At 44.2% G+C, this 13,241-nt stretch overlaps 1 protein-coding gene across 2 annotated transcripts in view; it reads left to right on the top strand.

Annotated features, from left to right (window-relative positions):
* The window catches only part of LOC125457171 (phosphorylase b kinase regulatory subunit alpha, liver isoform-like), a 109,674-nt gene extending 98,216 nt beyond the window's left edge, over positions 1 to 11,458 (top strand). For both annotated transcript variants that reach the window (XM_059650494.1, XM_048541025.2), the window contains 4 exons: positions 1,995 to 2,168; positions 3,713 to 3,766; positions 5,462 to 5,662; positions 6,629 to 11,458. In XM_059650494.1, coding sequence (XP_059506477.1) covers positions 1,995 to 2,168; positions 3,713 to 3,766; positions 5,462 to 5,662; positions 6,629 to 6,802 — 603 coding nt within the window. In that variant the 3' untranslated portion in view covers positions 6,803 to 11,458. The remainder of the gene's footprint in view (positions 1 to 1,994; positions 2,169 to 3,712; positions 3,767 to 5,461; positions 5,663 to 6,628) is intronic.
* The last annotated feature ends 1,783 nt before the right edge of the window (positions 11,459 to 13,241 follow it).

Below are 13,241 nucleotides of genomic sequence, written 5' to 3'. Positions count from 1 at the left end.
GGAAGGTGCAATATGCCAGGAGGGTGAGGCAGGGGATTCAGTGTTCCAGGTGAGTAAGGTGGGGGCTCAGTGTGCCAGGTGGGTGAGGGGGACAGCCAGATGGATGGCGGGGTTAGTGTGCTAGGAGCTTTGGCAGATGGTGCATCAGGCAGGCTGCAGGAGGAATAGTGTGCCAGGTGGGTTCTCGGAGCGGGGGGGTAGGGGGGGCGGTGGGGGCGAGGGGATGGAGGGGAAATGTGCCTGATGGTTTTCCACAAGTTATCCTGATGAGTATAAGGGGGGGAAAGATTTGAGGAAATGTGTCTTTTTCATCAATACTGATGTTACCCAGGAGCTAGAGCGTGTTTTCAATCCTCCAATTTATTCTGGGTAGCTATTAAACTAAAGTGAGATAGAACCTTCTGAATTCTTCCCCTTTTGAAGGTGCTTTCAGATGGGGGTGGGACTGCTCTTTGGAAAATTCCACTTCCCTGGGCAATTCTCACAGAGCCAGCCATGTCAGAGATTCTGTCAGGGATGGGGGGAGCTGTTCCTGGCATGTGTAAACTCCAGTCTGCGCTGGGGAGACAGTATCTGGGGCATTTCCCTTGCACCAGTGAGTCCTTTACAATGGGCTGAACCTTGACTTTCGAAAGCCCAGCGCTAGCAGACTCAAAGGAGTGAGTTGACTGCCTCCTGGTGGTCAGAGGAGCTGGCAGCCAGCTGCTGCAGGGCGGTTCGACCCAGGGTTTGGGCTGTTACTGTTTCTGGTGAATCTCTGTCTTCTCCCCTGCTCCGTCTCCAACAGTTTTGTTTTTGAAGTAATAACCGGAAGCATTTGTAGAAAACGAAACGAAGACTTGAATTTGCATTTGGCCCCCCAATTACAGGAAGCAATGGCCTGGAGGTGAATGGATGGTTCCTGCAGATTCTGGGACAGCTGGTCAAATTTGTTGAAGTCAGTGTTGCTAGGAGCCTGTTACATTGAAGAGCCTGTTCCCAAGGTCAAATTAGCCCCAACTTAGCATTAATTTCACATTCACAGAGGTCAGAGACTGGGCCTAGTAGGTACCACATTGGAGAGAGAGCAGAAACAGGGGACCAGTGATAATGGGAACTGCAGATGCTGGAGAACCCGAGATAACAAAAGTGTGGAGCTGGATGAACACAGCAGGCCAAGCAGCATCTCAGGAGCACAAAAGCTGATGTTTCAGGCCTAGACCCTTCATCAGAGCAGGGGACCAAATTGGATGATCAGCCATGATCATATTGAATGGTAGAGCAGCCTCGAATGGCCTACTGCTGCTCCTGTTTTTAATTTTGATTTGTCTGTGTAATGCTACCTGGGTGCTGCCCTGAACTTTGGACTGAAGCAAGCTTTAGATTAGCCGAAGCAGGAGGCGTTTTGAATCATCCAGCGCTAACTCGCAGAGCAGAAACGGGATTCTGGTGGAATGATTGGAGAGATGCCTTGGTGCGATTGGTCAGTTCTCAGACCGTGTGAGGGAATCGCAGTGGGTTTCAGCGAGAGGGGGCTGCCTGTGACTGTGACCATCCAGCCATGGCGCAGTGCTGTTGTAGTTCCAAAACGTGCATGCGGGGTTTGGGGGGCGGGGGCGGTGGTGGTGATGGGCAGGGGGGGGGGGCAGCACTCAGTACAGGTCTCCGAGGTCTTTGCCCCTGGATGGAAAGCAGGCAGGTGCCCCATGTTTCGAGAAGGGCCTGTCAAGTTAATTGGCTGCCAGGGATTGGAGTGGATTTTGGCAGACCTCCCCGCCAGGGGGTGATAGAAATTATACCAAAGGGGCACAATCGGTGGTGAGACGGTACTGGACATGAACCTGCCCTCAATCAGAATAGAGGTAAGAACTCTCCTGTCTGATTAAATACTCTCAACTGCTAACCTCCAAAAGCACCCACTGTCTAAGAATGACATCAGTTTGTCAAGGCCATACACGATACTGTTGCTGCATCCATTGTATTTCTACCTGTCTCTCTGTCTCTAACTATTCCAGAGATGCAGTGGTTCCTCCTCTCCCACGACCACCACATCCCCCGTGGGCTCTTTCTGTACCCGTTTGACCTGGGACGACCGGCAGGGCCAGTGGCTCCGTAGACGACGCCTCGATGGAGCCATTAACCGTGTTCCCATGGGCTTCTACCAAAAAGTCTGGAACGTTCTACAGAAGGTGAGTCTCCAGGCTTGTAAAGGTGTGGCTTTGCTCCCACCCCTCACGGCCAGAAGCAGATCATTTATTTTCTGAGGCGTCATCGGGAGATGTGGGACCCAATTTTCACACAGCAAGCTCTCCCCGATAGTGAAGTGGTAATGACCGTTTTGTGTGATGGCAGTCGAGGGGTAAATATTGGTCAGTGCACCAGGGAAGATCATGGCACATTCCAGCAATCGTGTCACAGAATGACAACTGTGCCAGAGGCCATTTGGCCCCTCAGTGCCTCATCCGTTGTCCATTCTCCTTCTCACGCTCTTGGTTTTACAAATGACCATCCACCTCCCTTTCGATTGCCCATGCCTCATCCATACTCCGAGACATTGTATTGCAGACCTGATTATTTCCAGGAGCTTTTCTGTGCTTTTTTTCCCCCAAGGAGAAGTAGTTGTTTAGTTTCTCTGCATTTCCCTGCCCTCTGTTCTTCGACTTTACACATTTCATTGGCTGCCTGAATGATTCTCATAGCTCCTATTCAAATTCTGTCTCCAGTTCCTTGGCCATCCTTTGACTTGCTCTAACTTGTTTCCAAACTTCAGGCTTTTCACTTTCCTTGTGAACCTGTGATCTGTTGCAACCCTTAACTTTTTTTGTTGCGCTTCATTGATTTTCTTTTTCTTTGGCAGTTTGTGCCTTTGAGGAATGTCTATCCATTGTAAATCATGTGGCATTTATTTTAAAATATTACCCATTGCCCATCTAAGGTCAAACTGTCTGGTATAGGTTCCTAACCTGCCAGGGCCAGATCACTCCCAAGGTTTCCAAGACCCCAGCTTCAGACAGAATTTTTCATTAGGTTTGAAAACAATCATGTGATGATCACTAGTTCCCAAAGGCTCCTTTACAGCAAGGTTATTAATTAGCCATTTCTCATTAAACAGCGCTAAACAAAAAAAGCGCAGTCTCTAGTTGGCCCAGAATATAGTCGCCCCGTCCCTTTCCCGGTCGCCCTGTTCCTGATATGTACACATCGACACTCACCTGTACATATGTAATATAGACATATATATAGGCACAGTGGCCAAGAGCAAGGAGACTAGGTGGTCAAGCTGCGGTTGGTGTATTGTGTTTAGTCAGGACACCTCACTTGAGGAAAGGTGCAAACATAAAATTCGAGAGAAGAGTGATAAGATCGATACCAGGGGAACAGATTTCAGTCAATGTGGAGAGAATGGAAATGTTGAGATTGAGCTCAGAGCAGAGAGTTACTGCAGGTTTTCAAAATTGAGAGGTTTTAGTAAAATAAATGGAGGGAATAATGCATCACCATTACAAAGGAACCTAGGGGCTGACTCTTCGTATGATTCTGTGATATTATTGCCAGATCAATACAAATATTAAACTTTGAATGGATCATTTTTCCAGAGATCAGTGAGTAATCCAGCTCTACTTCTGCCAGATCGAAAGTGGGACTTTATTGTTTGACGCATTTTCTGTCAAAAAGACGACCTGGAATTGCTAACACATTTCTCTTTGCTCCCCTTGTCTTAATCGGTGGCTAGTGTCATGGACTTTCTATTGATGGCTACGTCCTCCCATCTTCAAGCACAAGAGAGGTAGGTCTGAACAATGTTTAATTCCAACCTACTCAGATCCCTGTTAGAGCTATCGTTTCAGTCAGATCCCATTCATTTTGTAATAATGGACCATTTGTATTTCAGTGTCAAACCCTGACTGATATCAAAATGTTGTGTTCTGACCAGCCAGGATTACAATTTGATACCTGGATCTGGTTGATTCTCGTTGATGTCTCAGTAGTTCATGAGCGAAATGGTTTTGAATGTGAATGATGTGTGAATGTTATGAGTTGACATCCCCCACTGTTATTCTTTCAGCTGTTTCATCATTCGTTCAAACTGAGTTGCATTAGGACAGGGCAGAGTCAGTCATTCTATCTCCAAACATTGTGTGTCAAAACTCATCGATTGTTACTGCATCAGTGCACGCGCACACACACAGGCACAGGCACACGCACATACACACATGCACACAGACACGCATTCTGCCAGTTCACTGAACAAGATATTGACAAAAATGGACTGGAGCAGTTTGTCATTGTGTCCTTCAGCTTTTCTCCTGTGACTTTATTTCTCAATTTGTGTTGGACTGTGTGTGATTGACTCATTAATAATTGAAAAACAAAAATGTGTAACTGTGCAGATAGTGGTGAACCAGATGTAGTTTGTAATGTTAGCCCAGTTCCCTGACCTAATCCCTGTAACCACAAGAGTGAGATTTTCTGGACCCTCAGAGCAAATTAATGGGGGTTGAAACCCCCCGTAGACACCCCGTCCATGCATGCAGTCACAGGCATATTATACTCTCACACTCTCTCTCACGCTCTCTCTCACACTTACAAATATACACGTAAACACATACAAACACATGCGCGCACACACACACGTGTGTGTGTGTGTGTATATATATATATATACATTCAAACACACACACAAACACTCATATACATACAGACACGTACACACACATACAAATATATATATATTATTTATTATTATTATTTTATTATATATGGTTATATATATGCGCACACACACACAGACGTGTACACGTATACACGCACATGTACACACACATACATGCGCGCACACACACGTACTCACTCGCGCATTCGTATACACATATGCATATATGCATGCACGCACGCACAGACGTGCACCTCCTCTGCCCAACCCCTTTGTCAGTGACAAATCGATAATCTGTTGTGGACTACCTTTCCCACTCTGTCGTCTTGCTGCTTAAAAACCCTCTGGTTCAATGGAATGTGATGATATGTTTTCAGTTCCCTCTATTTCGCTAATCTGGGCTTGTCTGTATGAATCTTCAGTTTTCTCTAAATTATCATTCCCCTGTCTCCCACTGTGTTAATCACACGACAGTTGAGGTTTGGTCCACTGTTACTTCCTTTTACAATTCTCCAATCCTCTGGCTACACCCTGGACCCTGAGGAAGAAGCACAAAACAATGGTGTCCTTAAGTCTCCGGTCTTTCTTCCTTTGTTTTGCTGCAATACAGCGGCTCCTGAAGCCTCATGAACCTGAAATGCAGTGCCTTCTCTGTCCTGAATGTTAAACCTCACTAGGGTGGGAGTCAGCTCACTGTTCTGTGACCAGGCTGCTGTAACCCAGCTGCCATGGATCCATTGGCTATTTCAGTGTTCTCACCACCTTTTTAACCATTGGTGATTCACACAGCAGTCGCATTAACCTTTAGTTTGTATTGTTCTCTTCAAGATGACACCCCAGGAGATCAAATTTGCTGTTCATGTGGAGTCAGTTCTGAACCATGTCCCTCAGCCTGAGTACAGACAGATTTTGGTGGAAGCGATCCTGGTTCTCACAGTCCTGGCAGAGCTGGATGTTCACAGTATTGGAGGGATCATCTGTGTGGATCACATTGTGCACTTGGCCAATGATTACTTCCTGCAGGACCAGGTAAAATTGTTCAGGGACCTTGCTGGTTGAAGCAAACGTTGTCCAGAAATGTCCCATTTGGAAGCAGCCATTGTTTGAGCAGAACCATTGTCGCTTCAGATCATCTGTGTACAGCCCCATGGGAGGGGAAAGGTAGATGGTTTGTGGATAAGCAAAGCCATTTTTATTTCTGCCTTCTCAAGGTTTGATGAGTGCTCCTGGTAAAACATTCAGATGGAGGGTATTTTCCAATTGACACCCTTGTGGTTAGTGTTTTATTGCCCAGAAGGTTCTGGAATTGAGAAATGCCTTGGCCCTAAGCTTTCCAAGCTATCAAAGTTAATGTGATCAAATACCTTAGCTTAGAATCATAGCATCCCTACAGTGTAGAAGCAAGCCATTTGGCCCATCGAGTCAACATTGACCCTCCAAAGAGCTTACCTTATCCCCGTAATGCTGCATTTCCCACAGCTAACCCACCTAAACTAGCTATCCCTGAACACTATGAGCAATTTCCCATGACCAATTGCCTAACCTGCACATCTTTGTACTCTCGGAGGAAATCAGAGCACCCAGAGGAAACCCACACAGGCACAGGGAGAATGTGCAAACTCCACCCAGACAGTTGCCCGAGGCTGGAATCGAACGCGGGTCCCTGGCGCTGTGAGGCAGCAGTGCGAACCACTGAGCCGCACTGCCACCTCGTGTAGATATACTTAATTTGTTTTTTAGAAAAATGAACCTTGTAAACAGAACACCTTTTCGCAGTATCTTTGTAACTGTGTTCAAGCACAAAGCTCAATTCGGGCTGCGAGGGAAGGCAATAAGCAGGAAATTGTTGAAATGTTTTTGTAAAAGGAAATAATATGCAGATAAAACAAGGGCCTTTGTTGCATTGGAGTTGATGGGAGATGTCTGTACAGGGCATTTAATACTGTGGCAAAGCGATGGTCTGTCGTTGAACTTCCTGCTTTGTGTCTCTCTCAGAAATCCCTGGGTGCAAGTGAATCCTTGTTAGAGATTGACGGGGCTACAAGAGTCTGCAACATGTTCTACGACAGTGCTCCAAGTGGGAGCTACGGCACCATGACTTACTTGACAAAGGCTGTTGCTACATACATACAGGACTTCCTGCCAAGTGCTGGCTGCTTCATGCAATAGAGCCTGTTAAAACAAACCTCGTGGAACAAAGGAGTTTCCTTTCTGTGTTGTTTTGATACTCCATCAATATAAGCTTGAAGTGAACAGATTTCTAATAAAATTCTGAGGCCTGATTGCATTAGAACATAGGATATTATGAACTGTGTCTCCGACTCGTACAGTATATGGCTATCATTCATTTGGCACATTGTTACTGTCAGAATAAATTGCACATTGTGAGAGGGCCAAACCTCACCCTCTCAAGACTGGCACCTTTTGAAGGCTAACCTGTAAATACATTTAACTGTTTAAAAATCAGCTAAATTCTGCAGTTTGAGAAATGTTAACCCAATGGCACAGACTTTTCTCTGCTCAATTTACTCACTCAATCTCTAATTATCCTTTCTTTCTAGCTAAATTTATAAAGGCATGATAAGGCGTATTTTAATTGGAGGAACACAACTATTAAACTCCATCACTTTAGGTTGTAAGAATTGTGATGCAGTTCTCAATCCATTTCACTGGTGAATATATGATGCATGTGAGAGATAAGGCAGGTTTTGTGTGTATTTTATAAAGTGATATTGAACAAAGACAAAGGAGAAACAAATAATGTTTAATCTCTTGTGGGACATGGGCATCACTGGCTGGGTCAGCATTTTGTGCCAGTCCCTAGTTGCCCTGGAGAAGGTGCTGGTGAGCTGCCCTCTTGAACCACTGCAGTCCATGTGCTGTAGGTTGACCCATAATAGCCTGAGAGAGGCAATTTCAGGATTCTGACCCAGTGACAGCGATATATTTCCAAGTCAGAATGGTGAGTGGCTTGGAGGGCAACTTGCAGGCGTGGTGTTCCCATGTGTCTGATCTTTTTGAAATTTTCTTGATGGGAGTGTGGATGGATTTTGGCATTTTCAAATTAGGAATTTTTCTGGGATGTTTTGAAATAATGTCCTATGTTTCATAAGTTTTGGGGTTTTAAAAAATGGAGTTCACTAACTCAGGTGTATTACTTGGGTAGATTTGAATTATTTGACTTCCCAGTGTGTGCAATTTTATTCATGGAATCCCTACAGTGTGGAAGCAGGCCATTTGGCCCAACAAGTCCACACCAACTCATTGAATAGCATCCCACCCAGACCTGTCCCCCATACCCTATCCCTGTAACCCTGCATTTCCCATGGCTAACCCAACTAGCCTGCACATCCTTGGATACAATGGGCATTTGAGTATGGCCAATCCACCTAACATCTTTGGACTGTGGGAGGAAAGTGGACCACTCAGAGGAAACCCATGCAAACGTAGGGAGAACATGCAAATTCCACACAGGCAGTCGCCCGACTGTGGAATGGAACTCATAGAACATTACAGCACAGTACAGGCCCTTCGGCCCTTGATGTTGCACTGACCTGTGAAACCAGTCTGAAGCCCATCTAACCTACACTATTCCATTATCATCTAAATGTTTATCCAATGACCATTTAAATGCCCTTAAAGTTGGCGAGTCTACTGCTGTTGCAGACAGGACATTCCACGCCCTTACTACTCTCTGAGTAAAGAAACTACTTCTGACTTCTGTCCTATATCTATCACCCCTCAATTTAAAGCTACGCCCCCTCATGCGAGCCATCACCAATTGAGGAAAAAGGCCTCACTATCCACCCCATCTAATCCTCTGATCATCTTGTATGTCTCTATTAGGTCACCTGTTAACCTCCTTCTCTCTAACGAAAACAGCCTCAAGTTCCTCAGCCTTTCCTCATAAGACCTTCCCTCCATACCAGGCAACCAGGCCCCTGGCACTGTGAGGCAGCAGTGCTAATCACTGTGCTGCTGCATTGTGCATTGTATGCAAAAATCCCCGAAGACTGCAGTGATTAAAAAGGCAACTATTTTCCAGGGGCAATTGGGGATGGGTAATGAAGTTTGGTTTGGCTAGAGACACCCATATCCAATGAGTGAATAAATAACAGTTTGTGTATCAACATTACACTTAAGATAACTAAGTAGACATTAACTTATCATTGTGAAGTACTGATTTGCACAGTGTATGTCCTTTAAGGATATACAAGAAGGATAAAAATAGATTAAATTGTTATTTCTAAGAGTGTGCACTTAATTAATTGTAAGCTAAAAATGTTTCAATACATAATAACCATGTCTGATACACCTTGTTACATTAATGAAAGATTGTAAATAGTTCTGCAGCAATAGACAAGGCATGCCTCTTAGCAGTATTGCCTATAATATATCTTGCACCTTGTTTGAAGAATGTTTTCTTTCATGATTGAAGAATGTGCATGTTTAACATTTATGTTCACAGAGTCCCTGAATGACAGGGTGTGGAATCAATAAGTTACTTCAGAGTGATTAGCAATAGGATTTCTCTGGTGCTTAGCAATCAGATAACATTAATGGATAATTCTCCTAACTAGTAGACTAGTGATCGCGGGCAGACTCGTGGGTTAGAGAATGAGTGACGACACAGGGAGCTGGGGACCCTTGAGACATCTCCCATGTGGTGAATAAACGTCTGTGATGATTTAACCTGTCTCTGAAAGGTCAGACATTACAGAGCAAAGAAAAATTAACACATTGTGTGAAGCAGATGAACCAAAGCCCCAACTGTAAGTGGGATGTGTCATATCCCTGTAGTTACTACAGTGTGGAGTAATTTCTCTGAATCCTTCTTCACTGAGAGACTTGCTGAGCGTGTAATTGGTCAGCTCTTCGTAAAGGCGACATACCATCTGCATTTATAGTTACTGGATGATAAAGTTAAAGATGAGCAGAAATACTTATAGCTTTAAAAGTAAGGTTGGGTGGATTTGTCAAGCTGATAGAGTGGGATTAGAATGCAGGTTGTAGATTGTTGAATTGACCTTCACCCTCCGACTACTTTCAATTGACTGATGTTCCTGTGTCTTGTCAGACAGACATTTGGTTAAGTACATGTATAGGAAAGGTTTAGAGGGATATGGACCATATGCAGGCAAATAGGACTAGTTCCGTTTTGGGAAATCTGGTCAGTGTGGACGAGTTGGACCAAAGGGTCTGTTCTTGTGCTGTACAACTCTATAAGACCTTTGCAATACTGCATAACCCTGTGCAGATCAGTGGCATTATGGTGTGGGGAGGTGCTGGTGGGAGTGGTAATGTCACTGGCCCATCTAATGTTTGGGGGACTTTGGTTCAAATCACACCAGGCCAGCTGGTGGAATTTAAACTCAAATAATAAAATCTAGAATTGAAAGGTAACAATTGATTGTTGGAAAAATCCATCTTGTTCATTGATGTCCTTTAGGAAAGGAAATCTGCTGTTCTTCCCTGGACTGGCCTAAATGTAACTCCAGACCCACAACAACGATGTTGACTCTTGATTGGCTTGCCAGGCCATTGCAAAGAATAATCAGTTTGAGGACAATTAGGAATGGGCAACACGTGCTTGCCTTGCTCGCGGTACCTACCTCCCATTAACAAGTGAAGGTCCTGATGCTACTTAGTCTTAAGCAAAGCTGGAGGCACTCATGAGTACTTACAGTTTAGAGAATAACACAAGTGTTGTGGCCATTTGGCCCATCATACCCCCTGCACTGGTTTTGTGCAGTGTCATGTCTGCCTGAGCACGTAATATAGCTTAACTGATCAACCAGTTCTACTGACCCAGTAGAAAGCCTTTCATTCCGCCCAACTGGAAAATATAAGCCACACTGCAGGCCCACTCATAAAGTCATAGACATTTACAGCATGGAAATAGGTCCTTCAGCCCGATTTGCCCATACCACGCAGTTTCCACAATTAAACTAGCTCCATTTGCCTGCATTTGGTTCATATCTCTCCATACCGATCCCATCCATGTACCTGTCCAAATGTTTCTTAAATTGCAAAATTGTGCTCACCTCCACCACTGCCTCTGGCATCCCATTGCAGTCAGTCACTACCCTCTGTGTGAAATATTGCCCCTCTGGCCCCTTTTGTATCCCTCACCTAGGCAGTCTAGTTTTAGGCTCCCCGACCCTACAGAAAAGCTGCTGACTCTCTACCTTATCTATGCCCCTCATGATTTTATAGACCTCCATAAGGTCACCCCTCAGTCTCCTCTGCTCCAGGGAAAGTCGAACCAAATAAACCATCGATTGATGGTTTTTGTAGATACTGCGCCAACAATGACGTGCAATTACATGGGACATTTTAGGTTCGCGGGAAAGGTACTAAACAAATGAAAAGGAAGGAGATTAGGACAAACTAAGGAGCATCTGAAAAGGGTTGAGGGGGGCTTGAAGATGAAAAATACATAGGTTAGACCCCATACAGATGGAGGAACTGGCAAGGGAGCAGAGGTGAAATTTCAGAGTGGTTGTGCAGTTACAGGAGATGACAGAGATGGGGAGATACGCAGCTATGTATTGGTAAACTACAGGATGGGAATTTTAATCGCAACTTGTTCTCTAACTTGGAGCCAGCATGGAGCGGTGCATGTCGAACTTCCAACTGAATGAAAACTTGATACAAGTTAAGATGTTGCAGATTTTTATTTCCACAGTTTTAGCACTTGTTCCGAATGTCCTCTCCAGGCGCTAGCGGTTTGACAACACTGTGGCAGTTAATACTCTTCAATGTACCAACTTGTACAACAGGGAGCAGTACCCAATACAATAAAATACTGCATCTTTGACCACATTATGTGCTGGCTTGTGTTGTTCCTTTGTACAGCAGGGGGCAGAATTTCTCAAGAAGTGTGCTTGCTAACAAAATTACCGTGTATTTTGTCCTGTTAATTGTCCAGAAGCTGAGGGTTCAGTCTCCTTTCTGGACAGTGTTGCTAATCAGATGTTGCCAGTTACCTTGTATTGTGAGTGCAGGGAACCTGACCACCGCTGGTGTTTGTACCAGGCGCTTGCTATAACTGTTTCCTTGTTATTGCTACCTTGCTGTTCCCTGTGTGTGAACTATTGAGGAGACTGGCGACAATATTGTTCTTCCTCAACCTCCGTGAAGATGTTACCTTTGTGCTCTTCTGGAAAGAAATTCCAAGATGCAGAAAGTGAATGATCTGAATAGGAAGCACTGGAAACGTTCAGCAACTGTTGCTGACGGAGGAGACTGTCCAGTTTAGGTTCCAGCTGGATATAAGATTTGTCTTCAGTAGTTTTGTGTTTCAGTATAAATCGAGATTATTAACAAACACTTTTGTATAAAACTCAGATAGTACAAATAATAGACCCAACATACAAAGAAATCCAGGGCTCTCACATCATGCTAGTGAAGTAGGATAACAAGGTGTAGAGCTGGATGAACACAGCAGGCCAAGCAGCATCAGAGCAGGAAAGCTGACATTTCGGGTCTGGACCCTTCAGAAAATTATTAGTGAAGTCTTAATGTTTCCTTCATTCCATTGAATAAATTGATGACATTTTAATATAGTGATTGGCTTGATTGCAAGGCTTCAAGCTCTAGTAAACCAGGAAGGTGCATTGGTTTTTATTAACTTAAAAACGGAACACGCTTGTAAGAGGATGATGCACTTTATATTAGACCAAGATACCTGTACACACATCTGTTTTACGTACATGAGCAGGATAGCTGGGTTCTGACCATTGTCATTTTCAACAGCAGATATTTCACAATAAATAGTTTCGACAAGTGACAGTTTCTGAGAAAATGCTTGAAAGTAATTTTAGGACAAAGTAAACACACCTGGAGGTGATTTTGTGTCTCCTTGTCTGAAGTTTTTTGAAAAGGATTCCAAATTTTATCCATTCTGAGGTCACATTGTAATATGTCCAAATGGACTTGGAGATTTGAGACAAACAACAGAAAGTGCTGGAGAAATTTAGCAGGTCTGGCAGTATCTGCGAAAGAGAAACCAAGTTAACATTTTGGATCTGATGTGACTCTCCTTTGGATCTAAAGGGAGGGCTTCTGTAAAATGGTGATAGTTATGCTGTTGACAAAGGAGGAAGAGAAGTAAATGGAAGAGATGGTGTGTCCTGACCAAAAGCTGATGGTAGAGGAGAGTTATAGGTGTAGAATAGGTGTCATAGAGTTTTACAGCATAGAAACAGACCCTTCAGTCCAGCCAATCCGTGCCAACCAAAATCCCAACTATAACTAGTCCCACCTGCCGGTGCTTGACCCATATCCCTCAATACCTTTCCTATTCATTCATTTCTCCAAATGTCTTTTCATATTGTAACTGTACTCACATTCACCACTTCCTCAAAACGTTCATTCCACATATGAACCACTCCATGTTATAAAAAGTTACCCCACATGTCTTTTTTAAAATCTTTCACCATTCACCTTAAAAATTTGCTCCCGAGTCTTGAAATCCTTCACCCAAGAGAAAACACACCTACCACTCACCTTATCTATACCCATCGTGATTTCATAAACCTGTATAAGGTCACTGCTCAAACTCCTGCGCTCCAGTGAAAACAGTCCCAACAAATCCTTTTAACTC

This window comes from Stegostoma tigrinum, chromosome 12 (genome assembly GCF_030684315.1).
Source record: "Stegostoma tigrinum isolate sSteTig4 chromosome 12, sSteTig4.hap1, whole genome shotgun sequence".
Taxonomy (NCBI): domain Eukaryota; kingdom Metazoa; phylum Chordata; class Chondrichthyes; order Orectolobiformes; family Stegostomatidae; genus Stegostoma; species Stegostoma tigrinum.
Note: the sequence above shows the minus strand (reverse complement) of the source record. Positions and strands in the feature narration are given on the sequence as shown.